We start from the raw sequence: 9,884 nt of genomic DNA, 5'->3' as shown, positions 1-9,884 counted from the left end.
CATTAATCAATAATCAACAATTTAAAATTCAAACATTAAAATCAAAATTAAATTTCTGGCGATAGAAACTCAAAAAAAAAAATCGGCTGAAAGAAAGAAATACACGTTGTATATCTCACATTAGTCGTGCTAATTTTTTTTTTTTTGACTAAGTTAGTCATGCTAACTCATGTATCTCAAGCTAGTCATGCTAAAATTCATACAAAAGTCCCAATTTCCAAGAACTTATTTGTAACGGCGGATTTGAAAATGAAATTAGCCGATTATAAACTCATTCTAATAATTCCCGCCTAAAGTCCATACACACTTTTCACGTAATAAAAAAACAAAGTAGCTAAATAAAAACGCTCTCGTTCATTCACTGTCTTGTTCTTTTCCATTTCTGCAATCACAGCTGGTGAAATCAAAAACCCTAATCCAACCACTCCATGGCAACCAGATCCACAACCCGTGCTTCTTCCTCCGCCTCTGTCGCCTCCGCTAACACTACCAATCCACTTCAACAGCAGGTAAGCTTCAATTCCATTGTTTATAATGAATTGTTATTTATTTGCATGTTAAATGTTGTTATTGTGAATAGTTATATTAACTTGATTTGCATGTTATAGGTTGATAATTATAATGATGAAATCAAGAAAAAGGTGTTGGTGAAAGCCAATGAAACAGTAACCTTGGAGAAGGATGGTTTTCATTTTGTGGTAGGAGCATTGGTTGAGGTCTGTAGTGATGAAAAGGGTCTCAAAGGGGCTTGGTTTCTTGGCACCATCGTTGAATTAAAGCGACATTTTAGGTTTGTCGTCGAGTATGAGGCCCTGATCGATGATGATTCTAAGCCTTTGAGAGAGGAGTTGAATATCCGGCATATTAGGCCTCGTCCACCAAAGACTGATGATGTTGCTGAGTTCAAATTTTTCGACGAAGTTGATGCTTTTCACAATGATGGCTGGTGGGTTGGTATTGTTACAAAAGTTGTTGGGGACTCCAAGTATGTTGTGTTTTTCAGGAGCTTCAAGGAAGAGATGGAGTTTCATCATTCTCAGTTGAGGCTGCATCAGGATTGGATGGATCGCAGATGGGTCATGGCTTCTAAGGTATTATATATGATTGCAATGTTTGATCTTTTGATTATGCAAATTGACACTTAATTAGGGCATGTTTGTATAAACAATTTATTTGCAGCTTATAGCACAAGCCCTTATGTATGAGCTTGCGTAAGATACCATTAAATTGTTTTTTTAAGCTATATCCAGAACTTGTGAAAATAAGTTGACAAAGCTTATGAAATTTGTCAAAAGCTGTTTTCATAAATTCTCGCAAACAGTCTCACAAAACTTACGGCAATAGATAAACTCAAATAAGTCAATCCAAACATGACCTTAGTTTTGTGAAAATGATTTGTATTGAATTATCGACGTCCGGTCACATAATCATTTCTAAAAGGAAATCTAGTCTTCCTTTGGATTAATTGAAGCATGAGTTTATGGCAAAAATAAATCTTATTTAAAGGGACTTAATCTTTTGGAGTATGTTGGATTTCATCCGTGCTGGAATCCAGGGTATACGGTTGATGTTTTTAAATTTATTGTTGCTCAGAAAAATAATTTACATTTAATAACACATTAAGATAGTTATTGTTAATTCATGCCAACGATTATAAGTGGGTTTGATTTTCCTGTTTTGTCACGCTTTTATGGTCTAGATTTCTAGAATTTGAACTATCAAAGTTTTTTCTTCAGTATTTAACCAAACTTGCTCTGCATCTTTTATTGTTGGCTTTAAATTGTGCATTCTTTGAGTAAACAACTACAACCAGGAAAATCAACAATATGAACTAATCCAAACCATAAAAGATCATGTTGTATATACCATGTGTTAGGTTGAAAGATATATTACTATTTACCACTAAATGGCTCTTAATGTTTTGAGTTATAGTTTTTTGTTTGTCTCTAAAACTATAGTATCGATACTTACAGCCTTTCCTTTCTACGTCCATGTTGAGTTCACTTCATGGGTATTGCTATAATTTTAACTGAAGTGCTGTATATGTTGTTTGTATCACTGTAATCCTTAATTCATCAAAGAACTATACAGAACTATAGCTACTCTATTGTCGCAAGTGGTAGGCATTATTAATGGTTGAACTAACTACGTGAACAAAGATTATGTCACATTGTCTTAGAATTTTTCGTTTCTTCTATTACTGGTTGTTGTTCTAAGAGTACAAATTCACGCCACCTAAGATGACATTCTACCATCTTCTTTATTATGAGAGTTATTATTCCAAATAACTATTCAGTAGTTATATTTTTAATTCTACCTTTTTTTAAGCACCTGTTCAATCCTATTTGTTAACTATATACTACTTAATATTTAATGTACGTTTAATATCACGGTGAGTATATCAGAATCACCGCGATCCATCGTAATTTTGCAAAAGCTAAAAAATGTAGCTTTTGGAAAATCAAGGTGATTTTGATATCACATAACATAGCATTCCTTTATTTCATCCATACTATTTGGATCCTGTGAATATCTGCTTTTATCTCCCTATAACTTTCTATGATAGACTCAAAAGTTAAGATTTGTTGAATCACATGTTCTCCATTTACATTATTTTTTTAATTTTGTTTTTTGTGGATCGGTAGACCTGGCTTGCATAATAATTTGTCTTACTTCTATAACATGGTGGAAATCATGTATTTCCTAGGCTTGTTACCATATCTCTAACTTTTTATTTATCTCCTCTTGACTCTCCAATCAAGTTTATCTTATAGATTGATCAAAAGAGTAGTTCGAAAGTATCTTTGTCTATCTTGTCAACGTGATGCACAATATTTGAAAATGAGTCTGTCAATGAAATTGCCATACCACACACAACTACTAGTTTTCTAGCATTTACTCATGTTAGGGACATTTTATTAATGATATTGTTGAGCAATACTTAATGTTGACATGATGACGTCAAGCAATGTTTTGAATAGTATTTTGCTTCACATTTGTGGCTAGAATGTTAAGGCTTACGAGGCCTTAACAACTACTTTTGTTACTGTAAAAGTACAGATCGAGTAAATTGATATATCCTTGCCTTTCAAATTTACTAAACTATGATGTAGTATTGTCTCTTCAACATTCAAATACATATTTTGATTTGATGGTCCTAACCTCAAGTTTTTGGTTTAAACTACTTCAGGCTTTGAAGTTTTGAATGCCGAAAGCAGCAAGAGATATTGATGGGAAAAACCAGCCGTAAACTTTATGTATGTTTTGGACTCAGTTCTTACTAGTCAACTTTGAACTTGTAGTTCTCATGTATCAAAACTTTGAACTTGTAGTTTTCATGTATCAAAACTTCAACTCAACTTGATAAGTTAACTTGCATTTTAGATTCCGGATTAAGTATCTTGGAATGGATTTGAAGGTGGACCTACCTTCTCAAAACTTGCATTTCATATACTTTCAGATTCTGGTTTGTTGTGTTTTATTTTATTTTGTGACTTCATATTATTCCTTTCATTCTTCTAATGAATGTAAGGTTTTAAGGAATGTGTCCTTGTTTATATTTGTTGAATGTGTGCTTTTATTTATTTCGTTAGGAGATATCATAGCATGGTAATGATAAATTATAGCTGGATTATCTTTGAAGAGAATAAACTTTAATAATTATCTTTGATCACATTATATCATGATAAATGATTATAATTTCATATATTCTTAGTCTTCAAGTAAACTGCTCCATATATAAGAGCAGAATAATCAAAGACCCTGAAACATAACAAACAAGCATTGCTGTGGAGCAAGAAATAGAAAAGATTACAATGTACTGAAACATAACATAAGTAGCTTTTGGATAAACTTATTTAAGGAATAAGCATAATAATTCAGAATCAGAATCAGATTTAGACCTCTTTGACTTCAACAGCAGCAGCAGTAGCAGCAGGTGCTTCTGCTTCTTTGACTTGATCTTTGTTCTCTTCCTTCACATCCTTAACTTGTTCTTCTTCTATCTCAAAAGCTGAGGCAGGGAAAGTTCTGAAAAGTCCAGTAATGGCCCTGAAAGTGATTTTACCAGTTGGTGGATCATCCAACTGGATTTCATGCAGTGGAAGCCAAACCAAGAGTTCCTTCACCTTCACACCAGTTAGCTTCTTGATCTTACCAACCTCAACAGTGGCAGTGACTTCAGTACCATAGGTCACAAGCCTATCAACTTTCTCAAACTTGTGAGTATAGCTTGCTTTCTGCTTAAGCCAAACAAAACCACTCTCCCTATGATAACCACATTCTTCAATGTCCTTCAAAGGTAAAAGACCATTTGGTAGGTTTATTTCCAAGAGAAGTTCCTTGGACTTTGCTTGGCAGATTTCATCTCCATTGTATACCTCTGATTTGCCTCTGATCTCATCGGTAAGAAGATTCATTTTTTCTTTTTTTGTATCAAATGATGAGTTACTTACTTGATTGTGAATGATATTTGAAGGATGAAGAGTGGTGTCATATATAGTTGTTAACATATGACAGTACCCTTCTATTTCCCATTAATTTCAACATATGCCATTGTCCTTTAAAATAAATAAATACATTTTCATTTAGTTGTGGAGATGATGGGAAGAAATGTGATCCATATCATTATATCAACATCTTCTCTCATTAAATGGTAGGAAAAAACAAACAAAATATCTACGTGAGGAACAAAATAGTACAAATTGCAAGAAAATAATTTTCTCTTTCAATTTTATTATTCATTCATTTATTTTATTTTTTTGGTACATTCATTCATTTATTTAAATATTTATATATAATATTTTCATAAGAATGAAAGATATTAGGCTCATTGTTTTTATTTATTCTTTCCACTTTTATCGGTGAAGTTATTGTTTTCACTTTTAATCAAGTAGATGTCTTTTTCTAATTTGATTCCGTTGCATGAGTGTGTAAATAAGTTTTATGTGTGTCTTTAATTAGTGTATATCATGATTTATATATTTAGGTATTTCAAGAAATAATATTACATAAAGCAAGATGACATATTGTACTAAAAAAAAAAGGAGTAAATAGTCAATTTCCCCCCTGAAATTGTAAGTTTCATCAATTATCCCCTTGAAATTAACAAAACTTCAATTACCCCCCTGAAATTTCATAACGTTAGTCAATTTATCCCCTCCGTCAAATTTTTCTGTTAGTGAACATGACGTTTTGCAAATACCCCCCTGAAGTTTTGCACTTATGTGCAAAATGCCCCCCAAACTTAAAAATTTATATTATTTTTTTCTTAAAAACAAACAATTAATAGTTAAATATTAAAGTTAACTATTAATTTTGGAGTTTGGAAAAACTACATACATAAATACATCAAAATAGGGAAAAATATGCATTTTTAAAGTGACAATAATGGTTATTTCTAATAGACAAATTATTATTTCTAGAGGTTTATAAACAAATTAATAATTAGATTTAAATTTATATTTTCTCCTTCACCATCTTAGTCTTTTAACTCCTCCAACTCCTTCAACAATTTGCTCAAACCATTTAAACTACACAACCCCCAATATTAATCCACAAATCATCCCATTATTGTCACTTTAAAAAATACACATTTTTCCCCATTTTGGAGCCTATTTTGATGTATATATGCATATAGTTTTCCCAAATTCCAAAATTAATAGTTAGTTTTAATATTTAACTATTAATTGTTTGTTTTTAAGAAAAAAATATATAAATTTTTAAGTTTGAGGGGCATTTTGCACATAAGTGCAAAACTTCATGGGGGTATTTGCAAAACGTCATGTTCACTAACAGAAAAATTTGACGGAGGGGGTAAATTGACTAACGTTGTGAAATTTCAGGGGGGTAATTGAAGTTTTGTTAATTTCAGGGGGGTAATTGATGAAACTTACAATTTCAGGGGGAAAATTGACTATTTACTCAAAAAAAAAAGCAAGATAAGATATGATTGAATGTTTGGGCAAATTTGCATTGCTAGTAGTACATAGTTATTGCTATTTTCCATTTATATGACATTGTTTTTTTTTTTTCTTCATCATTTCTTTCTGGTCTTTTCTTTTCTGCAATATTGAAATTACTATTGAACGAAGAATATTCAAAATAAACACACTATAGTACAAGAGGATAGTCTTTCACACAATATAGAGAATGTAAGTTAAACTTTTCTTAACATAATTGTCACTTGGAGTTACAGGTGTTTATGAGCCGAATTTTGACTTGTTAAAAAATCTTGTTGCTCAAACTTATTCGTTTATCTAAACTACTTTAGCAATTAAAAGAGTGAAGCTGCTTATCCAAAAAAGAGTAAAGCTTTGACTTGACCGACTAATTTAGACAATTTTTAATTGATTTTCTTATTTTGTATTTATAAAATTTTAATTTTCGGATTCCCATGTTATATAAATACTAAGTTTTGATTGTTTTCTAACGATGACCAAATACCAATTATGTTGAGAAACATTTTGGACAAACAAAGTGAATTTTCTCATTTCAACTAAATTTTCTCTTTGCACAAAACTCAGATATCAAACCACCGATCATTTGCTTAAGGCGTCAAAATCTCATATCACTTGGATCAATTTATTGTTGGTAATATTTCTAAACATTTTATTAAACCATTTTTAAAGATTAAAATTTACTAGTATTTAATAAATATTTTAATATTATATGATTACTACTAATAGAAATATTTTATAATATATGTAAAGTATGTAGTGATTTTTTTTAGGGGAGGATGTATGTAGTGATATAAGCCTTTTTTTTTATCGAGAATATAGTGCTAAATTTTGGTCAGACAACCATGAATGAATCATTAAGATTAAAAGTTTTTTAATGGTCCATAATCACTTGGAGTTGGAGTACGTTTAGATTGGTGGAATGTAAAAAAATTAAACGAAATAAGCTAGTTTAGGATTCTTCAATATATATGTCATCGTCATCTCAAACCACATGTGAGAAAGAGAGAGGAAAAAAAAAGTTTTACCCCAAGTTGAAGAAATGATATATGAAGAAATATGAATACAAGTGGTCCTTATATAATTATTCTCTATGATTTATATAAATACATCAGTTATTCAATGATCATGAAAAAAAATTACTTATAAATATGATCGACAGAAATACGTAACACTGCCAATATAGCTGTATTTAATAATCTGACTAACCAACTTTGTAACTAACACAATTATAACTAATCAGTATGCATACATCGATTTTATTCTCATGATAGCCACCTTGCAACTTGGAATAAAAAAATTTCTAGCCTAATTAGTTTGGAGTCTATTCTGATACATAATATTTTTTTTTCGTTTTAACAATCTAAGAAACACTTAGATTGAGTGACAGTCAAATGGAAAATAAAATCTCATTCCAAATGGCCAAACGCTGTATTAACGATGAAGTATAGACGAGTGTTTGAAAGCATCCTCAAATTTTATTAGGATCAAAAACATTCTGGTTGTCAGTGAAAGAGTCAATTCACAACTCAATAAGTGTTGTCTTGAGCAGTCAGAACTTTAGACAAATAACTATTTACCACACAACTCTTTTAAAAAAAAAAAAAAAAACTATTTACCACACAATTAAAATTCACGTTTAATAATTGAAGATTTTTTTTTTTAGGGAAACCTTTAATATGTGAAGAAATGCGAAATGAGCTTCTTTTCTTTAGATATTTTTATTTCATTGAAGATAATTTTGTACAAGACGATGGCTAACAAGAAATATGAAGTAACTTTTTTGATAGAGATTTAACTATTGATTCGTAAGTTGTGGAGACTAACACGTTTAAATGGAACCAATTAAATTGAAAAAATTTCGATATATGCTATCCGCTATAGCTTTGGAGTCTATTTCGAAATTCATATTCATTGGATTGAACTCTCTTGCCCGTTGCATTGCAAATAGAGAAATGATATTTCTACAATTATTTTTTTTTATAACAATTTTCTCTCTCATACTTGCATTACGCTTTTACTTTTTCTCTCTATTGTTTTGGTTTTTATACTAATGTCTTATTTTTGTAAATTTATGGTTGGCTCATAAATTGTCATATAAATTGTTATTCAAATAACACAACTCTTACAAATAAGAGACATATGGCTTCACCTATATCTACACCGAGTAAAGAAGTAATCCACGCAGTTTTTGCTATGACAAAAATTCCTTTTGCATCTCGTATACAAGTTCCAAAACCACTTTGCTGAGGAGAGGAAAGTGGAAAGGACGCATCAATATTGAAAAGAGATTTTTTATCATTTAACTTTTTGTATGTTTTAATCTCTCTATATGGTTTGGTTAGATTTGAGTCGATTTTGAAAAATAAAAATCTTAAATCCGATTTGATCGATTTTCATGGAAGGGTATTCAATTTATTAAAATAATTTTTCCACTTATTTTATTGAAATTAATCCCATCTTTCCTTGCCTTTATGATGCAGCTGAAAAATTAATGCATAACAATAATGGGAGAAGTTGAGTTGGAGAGCAAAGCCAATAAGAATACCTGACGCAAAATGTAGTTGGAAGGTGTGGCCTATTTATTTAGGGACACGGTGGTAAGTTAACCACAAACCATCATCTACTACATGTATCACCACAACATCACATCATATTTAATTAAATATTAATATTGTTTAGAAATAATCGTCATTTTTAAATAATTGCCATTCTTTCATTAATAGCTCTAGATAGCAGATAAATTGATAGTTGAATGTATTTAAGTGTGTAGATTGATTTTTGTTTTACAAGTAATTTAATGACTATAAATTTATCGTTAAGATGAATAAGAGGGAGTTTAAAGTTTGAACTATCACTCTTGCATATTTTATATGGTATACTTATCAATTGAGATATGTTATCGAAAACTTTGTAGATTGAATTTTAATTATATGATTAAAATAGTTTTTAAACTAACTAATACATGTAAAATGATATTTATTAAGATAAATTTCAAAATGAAACTCGTCCTATATTTTTTTTTAGAAAAGCAAAATTATTTTTTGAGAGAGAAAAGCAAAATTATTGACTTATAGCAATATTGAAAACGAGTGACCGACAATATAGTATCTTTAGAAATGAAATTTATATAAGCATACAATGTAAATAAGGGAAGGGCAATAAATGTTGGACTCAGCTTTTATTTTGTTGTTTGTCCTTTGCTTATAGGGTAAGCAACCGATAACTCCGAAAAGAAATACTCTCTCCGTTCCTTTTTAAGTGTCACTTTTGGAGAAAATTTTTGTTCTTATTTAACTGTCATTTTCAAAGTTCAATGCAACGTTAAATGTTGTTTTACCAATATTATCCTTAGTTATTTATTGCGGAGAGAGAAATATATGAAATGAGATATTAAATGAATAAGGTCATTATAGTAAAAGTATAGCTTATTGCATCAAAAGTATCAATTGTTGATTGTCTTGATTTATGTAAAATGTCAAAATGTGACAATTAAAAAGGAACGGAGATAGTAGTATTTTTACAAGTATTTTTGAAGATTTTTTAGGACAACTTTATCGTTTATACTCTTTTTGCATTCTCTTTTTCTACTGTTTTTGTTTAATAAAAAAAGAGAAAAGAAGTTTGTCACAGTAATTTTTAAATATAGTTATACAAATATCATTTACCATAATTCGAACCAACAAGCCTTTGTTGGGAGACACCTCTCGAATGTTTCAAATATAACTATTTTAAGTACATAGAATGTGTAGAAGAAAAATATATATACTCCAATGAGAATTTATGACATGGATTTATATATATATATATATATATATATATATATATATATATATATATATATTTCATTGTAAAACAATCTGTTCATATGTTTTAGTTATTTATTTACACAAGGTGTTTGTTATTAGAGATGCTTTCAGGAGTTAT

The 9,884-nt window shown here is 29.9% G+C and overlaps 2 protein-coding genes across 2 annotated transcripts; one reads left to right on the top strand and one right to left on the bottom strand.

Annotated features, from left to right (window-relative positions):
* Window positions 1-234: 234 nt before the first annotated feature.
* LOC25484704 (protein AGENET DOMAIN (AGD)-CONTAINING P1) lies at window positions 235-3,559 on the top strand. The gene is made up of 3 exons (XM_024783005.2): window positions 235-509; window positions 609-1,091; window positions 3,191-3,559. Exons 1-3 carry the CDS (start codon window positions 429-431, stop codon window positions 3,203-3,205), a joined length of 579 nt encoding a protein of 192 aa, XP_024638773.1. The 5' UTR covers window positions 235-428; the 3' UTR covers window positions 3,206-3,559.
* A 77-nt stretch (window positions 3,560-3,636) lies between these two features.
* Window positions 3,637-4,479, bottom strand: LOC25484703 (uncharacterized). The gene has a single exon (XM_013613623.3). The coding sequence runs from the start codon at window positions 4,416-4,418 to the stop codon at window positions 3,897-3,899; it is 522 nt and encodes a 173-aa protein (XP_013469077.1). The 5' UTR covers window positions 4,419-4,479; the 3' UTR covers window positions 3,637-3,896.
* Window positions 4,480-9,884: the final 5,405 nt, after the last annotated feature.

The sequence above is a fragment of the Medicago truncatula genome, chromosome 1 (genome assembly GCF_003473485.1).
Source record: "Medicago truncatula cultivar Jemalong A17 chromosome 1, MtrunA17r5.0-ANR, whole genome shotgun sequence".
NCBI classification, from domain to species: domain Eukaryota; kingdom Viridiplantae; phylum Streptophyta; class Magnoliopsida; order Fabales; family Fabaceae; genus Medicago; species Medicago truncatula.
The sequence above is the reverse complement of the archived record's forward strand: the minus strand, read 5'-3'. Positions and strand labels throughout refer to the sequence as shown.

Excerpts from the sequence above, each read along its gene's own strand:
- LOC25484703 (XM_013613623.3), bottom strand. The coding sequence starts at position 4,418 with ATGAATCTTCTTACCGATGAGATCAGAGGCAAATCAGAGGTATACAAT.
- LOC25484704 (XM_024783005.2), top strand. The coding sequence starts at position 429 with ATGGCAACCAGATCCACAACCCGTGCTTCTTCCTCCGCCTCTGTCGCC. Across the intron at positions 510-608 it reads CCAATCCACTTCAACAGCAG|GTTGATAATTATAATGATGA; the intron begins GTAAGCTTCAAT and ends TGCATGTTATAG.